Source organism: Protopterus annectens, chromosome 9.part0 (assembly GCF_019279795.1).
Source record: "Protopterus annectens isolate FY-2018-M chromosome 9.part0, PAN1.0, whole genome shotgun sequence".
Classification (NCBI taxonomy): domain Eukaryota; kingdom Metazoa; phylum Chordata; order Ceratodontiformes; family Protopteridae; genus Protopterus; species Protopterus annectens.
The window spans coordinates 1,264,809,942-1,264,830,198 of record NC_056743.1 but is presented as its reverse complement, the minus strand read 5'-3'; the positions used below and the strand labels follow the sequence as shown (position 1 = coordinate 1,264,830,198).

Below are 20,257 nucleotides of genomic sequence, written 5' to 3'. Positions count from 1 at the left end.
TGTACTAATGTCATAGTATGGTTGCCCACACACTCCCTGCCACATACAGCCCAAGAAAGCTTTGTCACCATTATCTCTTTCTCAAAATGCAAATGTTGCTGTAGCACTTTAGTCTTCTTGTCGGTGAATTTTTCCAGGTGTTTCCACTCCTATAGGCACATAAGATATTTACACTTATGGGTTACATATGTTGGACAATGTGTTTGTGTATGTGTGTGTGTGCTTGTCTATATACGTGTGTACATATCAACTCTTAAGTGACTCATTAGTCTCAGAAACGTCTCCCTTCCATCATTTGGAGGCCATGTCCCTACATACTAATTTGCTTTGACGATTATCACCTTGTCCCATATTGACAGCAGTAATTAGCATGTTATCATTGCCCACCTTCCCCCACTGCTGTGCTGATAACAGGTAGTGTTCTGCCCATCCGTGCCTCTGTCCTCCTTCCAAGTGCATAGCCATACCATGACCTCTGCGCAGGAGCCATTCTGTCTCATTTAACATGTCTAGCACTTGGTGCACATAGACCGCAAGGTGGCAACTGCAAAAGAACATTTAACTTTCCATTATGTTTGTGTGTGTGTGGGGGGGGGTGATATAGAAGAAAGGTATTGCAACCCATGGTCACCTGGTGTCAGGTGCAGAAGCTGTTCATGACTGTGGTGTGCTGGCAGTTAGACATTTATCAGTAACATTGAGCATCTCCTGTTTGTCATGGTGAGCTTCACAAATGGGCATCTACCTGTCATGCCAGTATCCTGTGCACCCTACCATGGACATTCACTTATCATGCTGTTGTGTTATGTTACCTCACCCTCAGCTGACATTTATCCTCTGCCCCTGTTGCTGCCATCCATTGCAGGTGCTTAGTACAGTACATAGGTGCATTGCCAGGTATACAGTCTTACTTCATTGTATCTGTATTATAGACCAATGTGTTCTCCAGTGAAATCCTGTTCCTGACTTTCTCATGTTAAAGTGGTCTTCCACAAAAGGATGGCCACTTTTTTATTATGCTAAAATGGCCTTGTAGTGTGTTAATTATGATAATTAGGTAATTTTGCATAACTATCTGTGAATTGTTACTATAATGCATTGCACTCTTCATACTCAAGTAGTGCTAGCATACATGTCCCTGCCTGTCCTGGGGCTAATGGGATTTACTTATACTACACTTATGTACTTAGCCTGTAAAGCCTGTATTGCTATGACTTTGTACAAGTCATACATTCGTAATCAATCCTTTGCTGCCCAGTAGTGCATTTCATGTGATGTCCAAATCTGGAGCCATGTGCCTACCACTCTGCTTCTCATGAAGACCAGTAAAGTGGACATGACTTTTTTAGGAGCTGGTTTATTCTGGGCTCCTACCTGGAGCAGCAAGGAGGCCAAGGTATTTATATATCATCATCAGAGGGATTCTGGGAAACATGGGCTGGTTATCATGCTAGCCCATTATATACAGTGGATGCCTGGTAGCAGCTTGCCAGGTTGATGACTGACATCACTGTTATCATCTATGCTGCTGAGTAGTGCAGGCATGCCAAAAGGACTGTGGTGGCAGCACCCCACTCTGCTTTCTCAGGGGAAGGGAGAAGTTAAGAGGTTAGGGAGAGTGTGTCAAACTTTTACTGTAAAAAGTATACACACAATATAGGTTCTTATCAGATGGTCAAAAGCTCACAAGAGTGAAATTCAAAAGACCAAGCTAGGAACATCAAAATTCAAGAAGGTTGAAGAACAAAAAACAAAACAAAAAAAACACACATATGGTGTTTGCAGGGCTGTGCCCCCCATATCCCTGTTAATTATATATGCAAACTGTAATTGAACTACAGTGGGGAAAGGAGCAAAACCCCAGTCTGCACTGTACTGCAATGCCACATAATCAAGGTCTTTGCTTTTCGGCTTTCCAGGTTTTCAGTGTTCCCTGTTTGGTCTTTTGACATTTGATTTTGTGACCTTTTGACCTTCTGATACAGACACACACACACACACACACACACACATATATATATATATATATATATATATATATATATATATATATATATGTTTATATAAAATTTATAATTGCTTTCTGTTGTTTCCTTGATTTATTTTCACAGGTTCATCACAGTGAAAATAAACCAGCTACTAAAGAAAACTAGTCTTCATCAGGAGCAGAGTGGTAGCCACATGCACATGGCTGCACATTTGGACATTGCATGAAATGCACTATTGGGCAGCAAAAGGATTGGTTGCAAATGTGTACTGTTGTGTTTTATTTTTCTGTTTTTCTCATCCTTCTACATGCCTAACAATTGTGCAGGTACAAGAACTACAGTGATCACCTGGGTTTGTGCAAGTTGACACATCTGGTGTTGGATCACAAGCAGTCTGCAGGCCAGCCTCTCAAGACGGGGACAGTGATCATCATATTACAGGTGTCTTGGAGTGCTCATTGATTGCACCTGTGGCTATCTCTCAGGGGGGCTGAGGCTTTTCTTCTGAGAGTGGCCCAGAAGGGTCCTTCATGATCATCTGGCATCAGGTGTAGAGACTGTGACCATGGTGTGCTGGCAGTTAGACATCCACATCAGTACCATGGAGCACATCCTTCCATGACTTGTAGATTTGCATGATCAGCCGGCTTATCAGTTACTAGATGCAGAGCCTGCCTATGTTCTCTACCACATAGGTGACTGCTGGGCTCTCCTCTGGGTTGGTCAGACAGGCTGCCAGTATGCCACCCTAGCCCCTATTCTTGTGTCCCTATCCTTTTTCTGTCATTCCCAACACTGTTTTTGGTCCAGACCTTCTCATCACCAGCTGTCCACCCTTTGCATATTTGTGTCCTTCCACTGTTACCCTCAATTTATATGTGTCTGCCACCTATGTCTGGATTTCTCTGATTTTTTTTGTTTGTTTGCTTGCTCTTGCTACCTTGTTAACTTCCTCATCAACCATTTTTTTCAAATATATAAAATTGGGCACCTGCTTCAAAAGAAATATGCCCTTCCCCCTCCACCTACTCTTCCTTTTGGTTAATCGCTCGTGGTGTGTGTGTGTGTGTGTGTGTGTGTGTGTGTGTGTGTGTGTGTGTGTGTGTGTGTGTATGTGTGTGTGTGTGTGTGTGTGTGCTTGTCTTGATCACAGTGCCAAGTTCTGCTATGAGGTGCTTAGTTGTATGCATGAATGCATATAATCTCAAGCACACTACCTTACTGTTCTTGTCATTTTGGTCATGTGACTGATGGTAGCATGACCCCTTCAGTATCATGACTGCTGTTAGTAACACAGCTGTACTAGTTTATTAACTGGCACTTTTCTTGGAATACTGATGCTATGCTGGTTCCAATACAGTAACAGGTCATGTCATCCTAAGGAACCCTTGATATTTAGCACTAAAACATAGGGTAGTGAATGTTTTTAAATCTGTGATATCTTGTAAAATTTTGTGCAATCTGATTTGAAATAAAATTTGCAAAAACCTTAAAATCTGCATTCAGTAATGCCAATACTTTCCATTTCTGTAACCTGTCATTTTTATACATGTAAAATATACATTTGAATAAATATATATTCCATATACTGGTTCTAACATAGCTAAACAGTTACCTTGACTGACAGAAAATTATTTGCTCGTAGAACGCTTATAAAACTAAGGTGAACTCTCATTCTGTAGAACTGCTTTTTCATTTAAGTTGTCTTTGAATGTCTGCCTAACATGTTTTTATTCCTTTTACCCCTGCCAACCTCTTTTGTTATTCTGCCATTAGCTGCATGAACACTGGTTCTGTTTCTATGTATATGTTTTCTTTTCTTTTTCTATTTAAAACTGTTATTTTGCATTTCTAGCATTTCTGTGTTCTTCTTTTCATCCTGTCATTACATTTTTTGTCTTCACATATATTTTTTTATGCTTAGGTGGGAGCATGCTTCTTTCTCCTAGTAATTTCGAACTTATGTTAGTAATACCATGTCAAGCTTAATGCTTTAGGAGTTTTACTTTAGACAGTTCATATAAATTCTTGTGATGTCTTTAATCATCTGCACTAAATTACCCACTTTGACTTTTTCCCCATTATTTTTAATCTTACTGCAGTATTTTTACTATTTACATGTTATTTTTGTGCTCTAGTCACTATACCACAGGAACCTTCTCAATGTTCTTTATTAATCGTCATGGATAACTTATCAAAAGTCACTTTACACCTCTTGCTAGCATTCCAGCTCCACTATATGTAACCAAAAGACTTTGTATTATTCTTATCTGTAGTGCCACCGTGTACTGATGTACTAAAGCACACGGCCTATCACTGCAGAAAAAGGAATGAATATGGTGTGATTAAGTTACAAAAATAAAATAGCCTTTGTAGACCAAACATATGACAAAAATATGAAAACTGAAAAGGTTGAAAAAGTCGCTGTAGTTCTCAACTGAGCTAGCATTGCATCAGATGAATATATAACAGCAGGGAATACAAGATGAGAAACACCAAACGTGAGTGATACCAGTAAAGAATGAATGACTCAAGAAAGCCAGTGGGAAAAGCAAAGGACAAAAACGGATGAAAGATAGCAACTAAAGAAATATAATAAAGTTTATAGATTCTTAGTGCTGTAAACAAAAGAAGGAAGGAACATCGAATATAAATTGAATCGGGACGAGAAGAATAGGGAAATAAATGGAAAATAAATAAGGTCGGGGTTGGCATAATGGTTACGCTGTTTACCTTACCGACCCAAATTCCAGGCTTTGATTAGGTAGAGTTATGGGCTTAAAATAGCCCACAGGGGCAGTTAGACAAGTACTAACCTATGGAAAGGCAATTGAAACTATTTTTGTTCAATATTCACTAAGGAAGGAAACTGAGATTTATTAACTATTGTAAATAAACGTTCCAAGTATAATATATAATTTCTCGTCTTTTTAAAAAGTGAGCACTTTAAAAGAATTCCATAAACTAATGGTACACAAGGGGTCTGATTAAATTTATCTGAAGATATTTAGGTATCCCATGAGGTAACTGGAAATATCACTGATGGTCCAGAAAACGGCAGATGCACTTCCTTCCTATAATAATGGGAGAGGGGCACATATTAAAAAATTACGTAACTTACCATTAAAAAAGGTAAATGGATTTGTTAACCCTGTAAGCCACATCTAGAAGTGATGCATAGCTAGATTATTTACTCAGTAGGTAAACACGGGCTATCGGAATCAACCCCAGGACTATTACAGTGCCTAGGTCTAACAGAACATGTTTTTAACCATGTGTACCAACCTGTCAGACTGTTAGTTGAAGTGAAAATTGTGGAATCACTGCTAAAAGAAAAACAGCATTAGGTTACTTGAAAGCTTGAAAAGCCAGTTTGAAAGAGGTTCCATGATAATACAGTTTCCCAATGGAAAAACTATACCATATGTAAACAATGGAGTTCTTGAAATTATATAGTAATTGGATGGAGCTGATGATATAATCTAGTTAGGCTTCATTGCACTGCTGGAAAAACAGGTATCTACATATCTTAAAAAATGCATAAATAAAATAATGATTCACCAAAACTACAATCTGGCATCAATCTGCTTCTCTAGATCACAAAGATCAAGAAAAAAAAATAAAATCAGGATGTGACTGTGTTTTTTTATCCAGCATGCCATGACTCAACAGAAGAATTCAAGTACTTTACAATTTAAAGCAGAATCACCAACATCAGTACAACACCGGCAGCTCCTAGCTCTTGCCTACCCATGTTTCTCTGTATGCTTTGAAATCTACTTTAATCTCTGTCACCACCTGTGGACTTTCACTCTTGTTAATACTTTCAGTGTCATTTTGCATGGCATAAGAGATTCAAAGGCTAACAAGAGGCTGGCAATGTAAGCAATGTGTTGGTATGGTGGGGCTGGGTAGTAGAGGATGGGGCACCTGTGAAATATTACCCATGACATAGAACAATAACAGATGCATGTCTGTGTGTGTCTGAGTATACTGTAGTACAAGGATATAACCCAGAAATTGACCATAGTCTGTCATGATGTTACATCAACACTGCAGTAACCAGTTGTATTACATAGAATAATACATACTGAAATGGAAAACCTTCAAAAATAAACATCTGGTCCTGAAAAATACACCCCAATGTCATCTGTTTCGGTACTTAAATATCCCCTCTTTGATATCTAACTGCTCAGTGCACACTTTTAAGATATTAACCCTCTTTTTCCTATCTTACCTTTAAAATCTGTAACATCTGGTCCAAGATTATCTATTATTAGAGAGCACACATTCCACCTGTCAGTAGTCATCCTGGGATTTTTGCTCTTGGTGAGAGAAAGAGCATAAGGACTTTATTTCCTGCAGACTGCTGAAGACCAGAAAGCCTAATAACTACTTCATAGGTGCCAGCTTGGAATATGGGTTTTCATTTTGCTCCTGTGAGAGAAGGAACAGAGGGCACTGAATCTTGACTGTCTCAGACTGAGCAGACAGTGTCTGTGTGGAACCTTCCTGATTGGTCTGATTGCCATTCAAGAGGTCTACCATGAAAAGGCTACAACAAGCCTACAGATCCCTGTATCATCTGGGACAAGACTGTTGATCACCAAAGAGCCTGTGGCCTGCTTCTCATCTTGGGATTGGTGGTACTATTTTGCTTCTGGTGAAAGAAGAAACAAAGGGGCATTGTATTCCAGCAGCATAAAGATGTGGCAAGACCATAGGTTCATAGGTATGTACAAGGCTATTGGCCCAAGGGCCTACATAAGCCTAGCCAACAAGGTTCCCTGGCTTACGCCACCCAAGAAATTTATTTTCCTGTGCCACTGTCAAGCAGAGACACAGAAGTGATCTCTAAGGTGTATTTCCTATTTCCCATCCACTCATCAAGATTTTTCTTGAAGAGTGCTAATGAAGAAATTTGCTTGACATAGATGGATAGCCTGTTCCAGAGTATGGGAAGTCTCTGGGACAGGAATCTATCCCTCCATCATGTCCTGTTTATTGTGGTGACAAGGTTTAGGTCCCTAGAGCATATAGCTTGGAGGGATTGAGATTTCTTTAGGTGTAGCATGTCCAACAGCTCTGGGTTTGACATAGTTCTATATGTTAGGCAGAGATCATCTCGGAGTAGGCGATATGCTACGGAGTAACGTTGGAGTTTTTTGAGACTGTCAGTGTAGGGCATTTGTTTGAGGCCAGTAATCCTCTTTGTGAGGTACTTTTGTGGCCTTGACAGTGGCTGCAGATGTCTTGTGAGGTACATTCCAAAAGGGGTGTTGTACTCTATAATGGGTCTAATGAGTGTCAAGTAGAGGGGAACAATGACCTCTTTTCCTGGAAGAGAACCCTTTTATGATGAGGTGTGTCACTTAGAAGGACTTCCTGACTACTGTGTAAAGGAGAGACTACTGTCCACCTGGGTCCCAAGGTCTCTTATCACACATTCGGTGTTTAAGTAGATTGCTGCCTATGTGGTAGTTCATGGGTACAGAGTTTTTACCAAAGGGGATGACAATGCACTTTTTGGCATTGAGCTTGAGGCCATAGCTCTGACACAAGACATCTGTCTCAGCGAGGCCCTTCTGTAGGATGTCCACATAATTTGGGGACTTGACTATGGCTCCTAGTTTGCAGTCATCTGCGAACGTCATTAGCCAGAGACCTTGTGTGTTAGCCTGTACTTCAGAGAAGTAGATACCAAACAGGAGAGGTCCCAGGATGGAACCCTGTGGTACTCCACTTGTCACTGCTTTAAGGTCAGATTTGGAGTCTGCAACTTTTACAGTGTGGGTTCTGTCAGTGAGCCAGTTGGCAACCTATCTTGTGACGTAGTGATTTATACCTAGTTTAGTGAGTTTAGCTATATTTCCAGAGTGTTGGGATGGTGTCAAAAGCCTTGGTGAGGTCAAGATAAGCTGTGTGATCCACCTTACCCTCATCTACAGCTTTGGTGACTGCCTCAAAGAAGTCAATCAGGTTCAGGAAGAATGATCTGCCTTTCACAAACCCGAACTGGGTGGGATCCAGAGTTTGAAGGTTACCAATGTCTTTGTTTATGAGTTCCATAATGATACGCTCCATGGCCTTGTAGACTAGGCTCATCAGTCTAATAGATCGATAGTTCAAGGGATCAGTGGTGACTCCCCCTTTGTGGAGTGGGATAACTGTTGCTGTGCACAGTTCAGTGGGCACAAAGCCTGATGCGAGGCTATTATTGAACATGGTGCTTAAGTGGGGAGCCAGTTCATTCTGAAGTTCATGTAAAATGCAGCCTGGGATGTCCTTTCCCATCGATGCTGTGTTTTTGGCTTTAGAGAGTGCTGTTTTTACCTGCATAGTTGTGATTACAGGGACTCTGCATTCTTCCTGTTTAGATGTGGGCCCTTTAGATGGTGAGAGGGGGGTAAAGTTAGCACTGAACCTATCTGCCAGGATGTTGGCAATATCAGTTGGTTCTGTAATTTTCATGCCATTGTGCTGTAACTCAGAGCAGATCTAGGTGTTGCCATCGAGATTCTTGACTTAGCTATAGAATGCTTTCTGGTTGTCCTTAGAATTAGTGGCAATTTTGTTTTCGTAGCTAGCTTTGCAGGATCTTATAAGGCATCTCATCTTCTACTGAGGCTGACCAGGGAGCTCCTCCACTCATGGGATTTTACTCTCCTTTGCAACAGTTTCTTCCTTCTGTTGTACAGTTTGTTTATGGCAGGGGACCACCAGATTGGCTTCCTTTTTTTGGAGGATAGCATCTTGGTTCTATTTGGGATAGCACGATCTATGCACTCGTGTAAGTGCTTATAGACTGCATTTGTGTAGGATTCAGCAGTTGTAACTGTATTGCCCATCTGCATGGGTGTCATGAAGTTCACCATGTCTGTCTTAAGAAACATGAAGTTGGCTTTGGAGAAATTTTTTACCATGCTTTCCTTAATGGGGGGTGGGGGCAGGATGTGGATAGCAAGGGTGATGTGCTTATGGTCGGATCGGAACAACGAGGAGTTGACTTCAGGTGTGGAACACCGGTCACTCGTGTTGGTAATGACTAGGTCTAGGATATTGTTGCCCCTGGTGGGGGTGTGGATAAGTTGATCCAAGGCATTGGAGTTTATGAATTTCAGGAAGCTTTGAGCTAAGCAGCTGGTACACGAGTAGTTTTCCCAGTTAATGGTGGGGTAGTTGAAGTCGCCCATTATTAGGGTGCTTTGTTGAACCCTAATGTTTTCCAGCATAATCAAGAAAAAAGGAGTGGGAATCCTGGGGCATGGTGGGGGATCTGTAGCAAGATACAATTTGGATTGCAGTCTTGCCAAGAGTTAGTTGCACTTGGATAACCTCGGATGCATTATGCTGAGCAACTAGCCTGGAGGTGTGGATATCCTTAATGAATATGGACACACCTCCGCCTTTGGTGTTTCGGTCCAGGTTACATGGCCGAAAAGTGTGGTATGAGTTATAGCCTGGTAGTGCAGGGGTGCTCTCTGGAGCCTTGAACCAGGTCTCAGTCACTGAACAGATATCGCTGTTCTCCATTTTAAGGAGTGCCCCGAGTGAGTGCATTTTGAGATTTAGACTTCTAGCATTGAGTAGCATTACCCTCAGTTTTTGCTTGCGTGTTCTTGTTACGGTGGTGAATTTATCATTTGAACCTTGCCTAAAGAAGGCACTATAGGGGCAGCAAGAGCCTTAACCAGTATCTGGAATCCCAGGAGTGACAGGTGCAGGCCATCTGTGGCAAAGCATCGTGGTCTGTCGACCATGTCATCCCAAGCAGACAGATTCGGGATCCCATTAGAATAACACCAAAAGCTTAGCCAATTGTTGAAGTCAATAATTTTGTTCTTGTACTGCGGTATCATTCTGGTCCATGGCAGAATGCTACTCAGGGCTAGGGTCATACCTGCCTGGGCTACAAGATCAGAGAGCTCTTCCATGTCTCTTTTCATGTAGTCCAGGTAGGTACATTTCAGGTCATTCACACCAACATGGACAATGACAGAGTCATATTTGTACTTGTTGTGAAGTGACCTGAGTGCGTGGGTTATGTGGCGGATCCTGGCACCTGACAGACAGCTGACAGTAACCTTCCCCTTGTTTAGCCTGGTGAGTGGGATATCAGTGTGCCTGACTATAGAGTCACCTATGACTAGTGTGTTGGGTACGTTGTTTTGCCTTATTGGCTGAGGTTGAGTGGCACACTGAGTCTGTGGGCTATGTGTCATTTGGGTTGTTTTGGGGGATGGAGGTTGCCTGTATTTCTGCTTTGGAGGTCTCTGCTGCTTAGACAGATTATTACTGAGAGCCTCCATGAATGTTTTTGTGTTACTATGTGTGGATTTTGGTGGTATAGATTTAGTGAGACTATGTGATGAGTGTGGTGTTGTGCAAATGTTTACCTTCTCCTCATGACTGTCAAGTTCAGTCTTGGTTGGGGAGAACTTTACCTCCAGTTTGGCTAGATAAGTGCATCTCTCACAGGTTGTAGTGTTGGGTGGTAGGAGGAGAGGTTTGTCTGTGTACATGAGGCAATTTCTACATTGCCTCAAGATGCCCAGATTCATCAGATGGACAGGAGAGAACACTGGGAGAGGACCCTTGGACATGCCTGAATATAAAAATATTTTCCTCTAGATAAGTGAGGAAAGTGAGTACAAGAGCTGTTTTTCTCTAAACAAGTGAAAAAAGTAAGTACAAAAACTGTTTTCTTCTAGGTAATGAGGAAGTTTGAGTGCTAAAGTAATTAGTAGCTTTAGTGCTTACAAGTTCTGAACAAGTGCTGAGCACGAATAAGCACATTTAAGTTCTAAAACTAAGAATCTGTATCTGCACTAGACGAGTTACAGGACAGAAACAAATGCAAATGCAGGCTTTCAAATCAGAAAGTTGAGAGAGATGGAAGAGCACTAGTAGTAGCCATTTAGGTGAAGTCCTCTAGTTACCATTCTTGACAATGCCAATTACTTTTTTATTTTCAGTAAGTACTGCTTGATTAGCCACTGTCTAACCTATCTGCAGAATAGTTTCCTAAGTACTTCATCCATAAACCTTCAGGGTCCATGTTAGTAGTTTCCCCTCAAGTGTTTGGCAGTGCCCTGTATAGATGCAGGCAGCTTGAGATGACATTTTTCCTGAAAAAGCACCCTTGAAATGTCACCAATACGTAATTGCATACAGGACAACTAGTTTGCAATGACAAGCTCTACCACCAGAGTTACAAACTAGATACTTCTGACTTTACTTTATATTCTCATCTCAGCCATCTAATCAATAAAAAGGGCCTGTTGCCATGGATATGAGCTTTCCTACTATTTCTGTTACCAGCTTGGTGGATATGGGTATCCTAAGTTAATGTAGAAATTGCCTCATTTTTGCTGTCAACCAGTTAATTCTCAAACAAACTGATAAGGTATGTGAGAGATGTATTTACACAATGCCACTGGAGGCAAAGCTCTCACATAAAAACATTCCTAATGTCAATCAGGTTGTCAGTAGTACATTTGTTGCGAACAAGCCAAATATAAAGGCAGAGAGGTAACCAAGGCTTCTCAATAACCCATTCATAAAGTGCCTGTATCTGCAACTGGGAAACAAGTCTGAGGAAGCAAATGTGAAAGCGCTTACCAACAATAATTTTATTAAATAAATTAGTTTGCTTTTACATCTAAGCTTGGTTCTTGGAAAACATCCCAGTTGCAGATACAGGCACTTTATGAATGGATTATTGAGAAGCCTTGGTTACCTCTCTGCCTTTATATTTGGCTTGTTCTTTACTGTTTGGTTTCTGAACAGAGGGGGATTTACACCGTTGGATAAGAACTTTTGGTTAGTACATTTGTTGCACCCATCACATACAGTATGAAGCAGGCACATAGACACACATATGCTGAGGCACCTAAATGTAACCTTCCTAAACCCCAAACACCTCCTAGATGAGATGTATGTAAGAAATGCCCCCTGCAGCCCTGAATGCAGTGTTTCAAAACAGCACTCACACCAGCACATATAGCAAGATCTCATGGAGCCTCTAAGTTTAAGCCCATAAGGCAAGCAACCACACAATCCAATATTCTGGTCATTGAAGACTCTACTGTGAGACACGCTAATGTCCCTTCCACTAGATTGAGTAAGGAGAAAGTCACGGTCAGCTGCTTATCAGGGCCAGGATCTGCCACTTTATGTACACACTCAGGTCACTGGACCACAAGTACCAGTATAACTCAGTCATAGTACATGTGGGTGTAAATGTCCTAAGGCATTCCTCCATGCACTACATGAAGAGAAACATTATGGAGTTCTCAGACCATGTGTCCCAGGCTGGTGTGTGCCCAGCATTGAGCAGTATTCTACCTTCTCCGAGGATGATGCCACAATATGAACATAAAATGACTGACTTTAATAATTGGCTTAGATTCTGGTGTCAAGTTAAGGAGTGAAGTATTTGTCACCATGGAAGGAGATGGCCAACAGACCACTCTGCTTTGCCAGGGATGGTCTATACTTCTGTCCTCTAGGCTTTCAAGTATTAACTGAAAAAGTGTCCTCTCTATAGTTTATTTTTTAGGTAATGCCAAATTGAAAGTACGTCTGACATAGCAAATCAAAACCAAAAATATCTAAAGGTGTTACAGCTCAATACTAGGAGTCTAAAAACAAGCAATCCTACATTGAAAACCTCCAGACACTGGACTCAACCCAGGTTGGTTTAATTAAGGGTAGATTATGCCCATGCCTACTCAACCTAGTGGACTTTCTCAAGAAGGTCACCAAAGCAATGGATGTGGGCAAAACAGTTCACACTGCCTAAATTGACCTGTCCAAGGCATCTGACACTATACCCCACTTGGACATTGTTGACAAACTTAAGAGGTTAGGTATAAACCCTTACATCACCCAGTGGATAGCCATCCACAGAAAAGAACCATGAAGTTAAAATTGGGGAGTCCACTTTTACAAAGAAGTCAGTCACAAGTGACATTCTTCATGGATCAGTCCTAGGACTGTTCCTTTTTTGGCATCTACCACTCTGAAATCAAGACAACTGTCAATGGCCTCTGGCTGACTAATTTTGCAGATGATTGCAAATTACGAGCAGTCATAGAATCCTCCACTAATGCTAATGTTCTCCATGAAGGGCTGACATAGTCAAATAACTTGTGTCAGAGCTATGGACTAGAGCTAAATGTCAATAAATGCATAAAAGTATCCTTCATGAAGTCACCCACCCTTGGTACCTATCATATTGACAACATACCCCTAAAGCTCAACCTAGTAGTAAGGGTCTTGGGGCACAAACAGTAATCTAGCCTTTGACCATCATATGTCTACAGTACTGAGAAAATCATCATATGTTGTGAAAGCTATAAACAAAAGGTATGGTATCGAGGTCCAAGGAGGTCATTGTTCCATTGTATTATGCATTCATCAGACCTATCATTGAGAACAATGCCCCCTTTGGTATGTACTTAACCAGGTACAACCAACAACTAGAACATCCACAGAGGTTCCTCACTAAAAGAATACAGGGCTTAAGTAACATGCCCTATGCCGATCACCTGAAAGCTTTATCCCTGTATTCTGTCTCCTACAGGCTGTTGAGGGGAGATCTATGGTTGGCATACAAGGCATTGTTGGACCCTACCCTGATGAACCTCCCACATATACACAAAATAAACAGCACCAGAATTATGTGTGTTCTAAAGAATTAAACCTTGCCTGTGATATTAATAGGATCTGTTGGAGAGACAAGTATGTATCCCAGAGTCTACCCCTTCTCTGGAACAAATTCCCCACCTATTTGAGGCAGAGTTCCTCCCTAACCCAATTCAAGTGTAACTGGGACAGTCGGATGGAGAACAGAAAATTCATGCCTGGTTTGGCACTTATGTCTCTAATGGACACAAGGAGCCCATAAATTATTCATCTCCCAGACCACTGCTTGTAAATGTTTCATCTCCCAAGCCCCTGCTTACACTTGTCAAAGGTAGCAGAAATTGTCAGACATTTGGGATGTATGGCTAGGCTTAAAAAGGCCCCAGAGGTTGTAAGCTTAGTACATACCTATGAACCTCTAGACCACTTGTCATTGTTAATCAACTGATTAGATTCAGCAGTTCTGTCCTTAAGAATCTACGTGCAATAGTCTAAATTTTCTAAACAGGTAAAATTAGGTGGAAAATTACATCAATGACTTGTTTGCAGATGTTAGGTCTAATATAGTAGATAAGTGTATACGTTCTGTACTTTAAAATAAAGATTTTGAGTGTACAGAGTATATTATATCATGAATGGTCGACTACTATTACAATCACTGACCGACAAATGAACTAACAAAAAAAAAAAAAAAAAAAATACACTTAACACTAATTACGTGTACATAGAATGCATGAGAGACGTACATGACAACAGTTGCCCAGTCCATTAGGCTAAGTGCCATTTCTGACACTTTTGCTTTTATTTAAGGGAATCAGAAGTGTGCATGCTTGCATTTTTGCATGTTAGGGTACTCACATACACCTGGCATCCTCCAAGTATATTTTTAATATATATATTTTTATTGGTGACCATTATTCTGCTTTGAGGAGCAGCATGCACTGTATGGAAGGACAAGATTTTTAAGTTTGCAATATTAATGGTTGAAACCCTGTTCCACACTTAGCAGCATGGAAATATGGTAAAAGACAAATAAATGCACAAACCACCAAGAAAATCATCGCACAAGCAGTATGCAGACAATGAGAGCCAGTGAGCCCTGAAATAAGCCAATGTGTGCTTTAAATCAAGCCAACACGTCCAGTTCAGTACAATTCAGTATAAGGATGCTTTCTTTATTTAGACAAACAAGAAGGTATAAGGGCTTTTGTTCCAAAAATAAAAGCAGGAACTTCATCAGATACAAGGAAATTAAGGAAGTAAACTGTTTTAAATAGGAAATCTTACATAACATCACTTCCTGGATTAGTGAAAGCCACTCCGAAGTCTGAAATAGTCTTCTGGAACACAAGTCTGAAACACTACATATAAATATTTCAGCACAAAACAAGTATAAATATCAAAATATAAAAATACATATAAAAACTAATAGTGCAAATGTCAACACCCTAAACTATGTATTATAAACACAAGAATAAATATGTAAATATGTGTATGTATAAAAATGCTTTTAAGATGCTTTTGAAAAAATATGTATGTATATAAAAACAGGCCAGGCTGCCCCCCTATTATGTCTTTTTTGGACTTCAAGTGCTACAAATTTGAACTGGTGATTGTTGTACTCACTAATGTGTCTAGCAAGTGCATTCACTTCACTAGCATCCCTTATATTTCTTTAGGTGGGGAAGACGGAACATCAGCTTAAAAATAGGATCAGTGAGCACTTTAGGAATATAAGGGATGCTAGTGAAGTGAATGCACTTGCTAGACATATTAGTGAGTGCAACAATCACCAGCTCAAATTTACTCCAGGCCATATTTACTTGAAAAAGCCGAGTTGCTATGGCAATTATGACTTGATGCCACTCATTGGCCAGGCTTAAATGACAGCCTTTCCATAAGCAGTCTGCTTAAATTGAGGGCTCTTAAGAGGTGAAACATTCCCTTTAGATATGAATATAGTACAAAAATGTTTTTTTAATGGCCTTCATACCTGTTATATGTATATGAACATGAAATTTATTCATTTGTTCCTAATGGATTTTTAACTGTATGCATATTTTGCTTATATGTTAATATATACATACATTTTTTTTTCAAAAGCATCTTAAAAGCATTTTTATATATACACATATTTACATATTTATTCTTGTGTTTATAATACATAGTTTAGGGTGTTGACATTTGCACAGTTTTTATATGTACAACAACAACAATTTTTATATATTTTTATATTTTGATATCTATACTGTTTTGTGCTGAAACATTTATGTGTAGTGTTTCAGACTTGTGTTCCAGAAGACTGCTTCAGACTTGGGAGTGGTTTTCACTAATCCAGGAAGTGATGTCATGTAAGATTTCCTATTTAAAACCATTTACTTCCTTAATTTCCTTGTATCTGATGAAGTTCCTGCTTTTATTTTTGGAACAAAAATGCTTATACCTTCTTGTTTGTCTGAATAAAGAAAACATCCTTATACTGAATTGTACTGAACTGGATGTGTGGCTTGATTTAAAGCACACATTGGATTATTTCAGGGCTCACTAGCTCTCATGGAAAATATGGTGGTTGTCACTTTTATTTTTAGTAGCTACTGTTCCAGGAGCATCTGTACCTTTTTTATTGTCAGACTTGTTTCTGTGGGTAATGTTGTATTTATAATGGCAACAATGATTGCTGTGTCAAATCAGCATACAGTGTTTGGTATGATCATTAGTATTGATTGTATGACCTTTAATGTAAACCAGGTAAGGTGACTTGAATAAATTAAAATTCCTTTCAAAATTTGTAGTTAGAAAGAGAGTGGACTAAATATGAGTCAAGCTAGTAAGATGGTGTTTACAATCTCTCGGGCATTCATGGTTCAACTTTTTTATTAACTTATACATCCCTGCCCTATGAGTTGCCCTACGAGATTTTTTTAGGCCATGATGCCAACTTACAGCAACCCCTGCAGCTCTTGTGCTAAGTTTTTTTGTCACAGTTTTGTGACAAGATTAATTATGAAAAGCGGGCTGATCATGTAATGGTGGATTATGAGTGGGTCTCCAATCATCAGCAAAACAGTATGTGTTCAGGACATGGATGTCAAGAATTTCTCCTTGATAGAGTAGCAATTATCAAATCATAATACTTTAGAGTAAATAGTTTCAGCTTCTCCTATGTACTGTTAGTTACAAGAAAAAATTGAAGGTGCACAAAGTGTTTTACATTTTTGAAAGCTGTAAAAATCTCGGCATAAATGCTGTAAACTCTTCATTCATTCTTTGCTTTGTGTGTGTGTGTGTGTGTGTGTGTGTGTGTGTGTGTGTGTGTGTGTGTGTGTGTGTGTTTCTATGTGTTTATGTATGTGTGTTTTTGTGTATCTGAGAGACAAGAAGAAATATTTTACAGCTTTTAGAAGTTTTACCTTTTTTTTGCTGCTCTGTGCTGGCCACTATGTATGATTTAATTTGAGACTAGAGCATGACAGCTTGTGAGCAAAGCATAACAAAACTAGAGCTGCAGAACTAGATTGGCCTTTTCCCCATTTTGGACTTTAATCAGTGTACTCTGTGATAACAGATAATATAAAATGGTCATCCCTTCAGAGTCTCTTTTGCCTTTGCTTTTTATTTTTCTCCCACTGTAGATTCTCTAGCCTTCTGTGACTCTCATTTACTGACTTCCCTCCAGTGCACTAACTCCATCCTTCTCTTCTCTTGAACCTTTTTTTCTAACATAGCTTCCCTCATTTTCATAAATTTATTCCACTTTACCATTAGAGTGGTATATAGACTCATTAGTACACAGTTATTTATAACCTTGAACTACAATGAGTAATTAAGACACAAATTTATTTCTATCAGTTTACATCATTCATTATATCATGTGATATCCCATCTAATTTGGTAATGTGGATTATACCACTGTCTCTGCCCTTAATGATTTTAATTTCTACATTTTGTGTTATTAATTTAAAACCTTTATGGTGGATTACTAAACTAAAAAGTTTTGGGGGAAATAGTCATACAGTAGACATTTTAGTTGCACCCTGCTTTGGCAGGTTCATACGAATTCAGTGAGGCAGACATCTTTATTAAAAACTACATTTAAAATATGAAAGTACTGTGACTAGTAACTGATATCATTTATATTGCAGGTCACTTACAAGAACAGATACTGGACAGACTTTGCTTTGCTTGCATTCCAATTTGCTCTTGCATGGAAATATGGAGGCACCTTTATCGGCACCAGATACATATCTATGAATCCCATTTTGGAGCAAGACTTTGTGCTACAGAAAAAAGATTTATTGATTAGTAATAAAGTGTTTGGATTTACAGCTCATAACCAGTTTGTATGGAATTGTATGGAAGACTTGATTTTGCATTATGACAGAGCTGTATGGGGACAGCATTCTCCGAATGTGCTTACCCGAGAGGTGAATATTCTCTGTGATAAGTCAGCAGTCTACTTACATAATCGTCAGGACTCCCTTTGTGATGCCTATAATATAAAGTTATTCCATCATTTAGATTTCTGTTCCATTTCATACAAAACATCAAATCTTCTAAATCACAGTGTTACCAATTCTTTCCAAAATCAAACCGAAAATGATGATAGACAGCATAGTACTTTACCTGTATTGAACAAATGGGAAGATTTGTGCCTAAAAGAGTATAGCCCTATTTTTTACAGGGTATTTATGAGGAAAAAAAGAAACTGATTACCTTTGATTATCAAACATACAATTATTTTTGAATGTCCAAAGAAATATTGCTCAGGAATACTTATTTTTTTATCATCTGCTATAGTACATTGTAAAATACATACGTGAAAATGGTGAGTCATGTTATTAAGTATGTATCAAATCTTTTCCATGCTCAGAGTCCTTCCAAACACTGAGCTTATCACAGATTAATTTATAAACAGATTCAGACAGCTCTTCCATCACAGTTATAAATTTGGACTTTACAATGAATGGAAAACTAAAACTTTGCCCTAAAGTTAAAATGGAACCAAATAATAAATAACACATTATTAAATGCTGTTGTTCTGATTACCACACTTTTCCTATGTAAAGAGACATTTTTAGAAAAAATGTAGGAAATGTTCATTGTTTTAATTGCAGCTTTTTCTTTGATAGCAGTAAAGAAGCCTGCCCATAACTTTATCCTTTGTTATGTTTTCCGTGGAAGTTATGAGTCCGAGGCTTTCAATGGGCACTGAATTTTAAAGTAACATCACTGCTGCCATCAGAACGTGACAACTGTGGTCCAGGGAAAACATTCCTATATATATATATATATATATATATATATATATATATATATATATGGGCCTCTACTACAGGAAGTTTGAAGTGTTACACAGTGAAAACTCTAGCTTGGCTGGGTATTTCTGCAGTTTTTACCAAATGGTTTGTTTGTGTGAACGTTTTACCCTTTGGTTTGGAAAAATTTACATTTCTGATATTTAATGTAAAACTTACAGAATATTTATTTATTTAGACAACACCAAGAATGTAGCAGCTACCTCAGAAATCTATGCAACCTTTGGTAGAGGGACTATTTAACATTATAATACAATATGAGATAAATGATCCTGTTACAAAAAATAATTAAACGTTATTGTATAGCAAAATGCAGATGTTCATTTTATAAACACTAAAAGTACTTGGGATATATATGTTACAGATAACAATTACTGTAGTCCCTGAAGTTCTAAGACATGCATACTTTGGAGTCATGCCTCGTAATGCCACTAGGCATGAGATAAAGTCTCTATCACATGCACTGATTAGGACTTGTTCATAATAAAGACAACTGTACATTGTTTCTGAACCATCCATCGGTGCCTGCCATCATATGAATGTATAGGAGGTGTTTTTATATGTTAGGTTTTCCCATTGTGCTGCTGGAATCATCAGTGACACATATGTAATAGTCAGCTATGGCAGGTGAATCTTCAGTTTTGTAGAATACAGTTTAGCCTGATGGAATCTTGAGTTACCATGTCCCCTTACTTCCACTATGGATTCTAGAGCATTGGTGATAAAAAAGGAATAGCCATCCCACTTCTGACAAGGGAAGTGGTGTGTGTTGGTAGTCACCCCTGCCACCTCCAGACAAAGCAGATACACCGGCGGTGCTACTAGAACCTGGAAAGACTGTGGAATTGTGATACAGACAGGCACTCCACCTTCACTTAATTAGGCACAAAAATATCCTTGTTTATCAGCTAACATAAGTAAACATGGAATACAACTTGAACTCCTTTAAAGAACAGAAAGTCTCACAATTGGTCAACATCCATTGGCATCCATAGCCTCCCTCTGAAGGCTTAGAACTTGCTGTAAAATACGCTCCTGTGTAATGAGTTCATAACTAGAATATGCAGTGCACAGCAACTTGATACTAGCTATCTCATGTTGTGGTTGATATTTGTTAGTGTTATTTGCTCAGGTATGCTTGTTTTTAAGGCTAAAACATGAATGAGTATTCAGAGTATGGTACCTATAGTCATGCCTTCATTAAGCTGAAGTTAGCACTCACAGACAGGTGCTCTTGAGAGCAGTTCTTAGAGACCGAAGCATCTCCATAACCAGTGATGTGAGTGTGACTACTTATTATTACAT

At 39.2% G+C, this 20,257-nt stretch overlaps 1 protein-coding gene across 2 annotated transcripts in view; it reads left to right on the top strand.

Annotated features, from left to right (window-relative positions):
* The window catches only part of LOC122811985 (alpha-1,4-N-acetylglucosaminyltransferase-like), a 567,882-nt gene extending 549,217 nt beyond the window's left edge, over window positions 1-18,665 (top strand). For both annotated transcript variants that reach the window (XM_044084190.1, XM_044084191.1), the window contains one exon: window positions 17,780-18,665. In XM_044084190.1, the coding sequence (XP_043940125.1) occupies window positions 17,780-18,346 (567 nt within the window). In that variant the 3' untranslated portion in view covers window positions 18,347-18,665. The remainder of the gene's footprint in view (window positions 1-17,779) is intronic.
* Window positions 18,666-20,257: the final 1,592 nt, after the last annotated feature.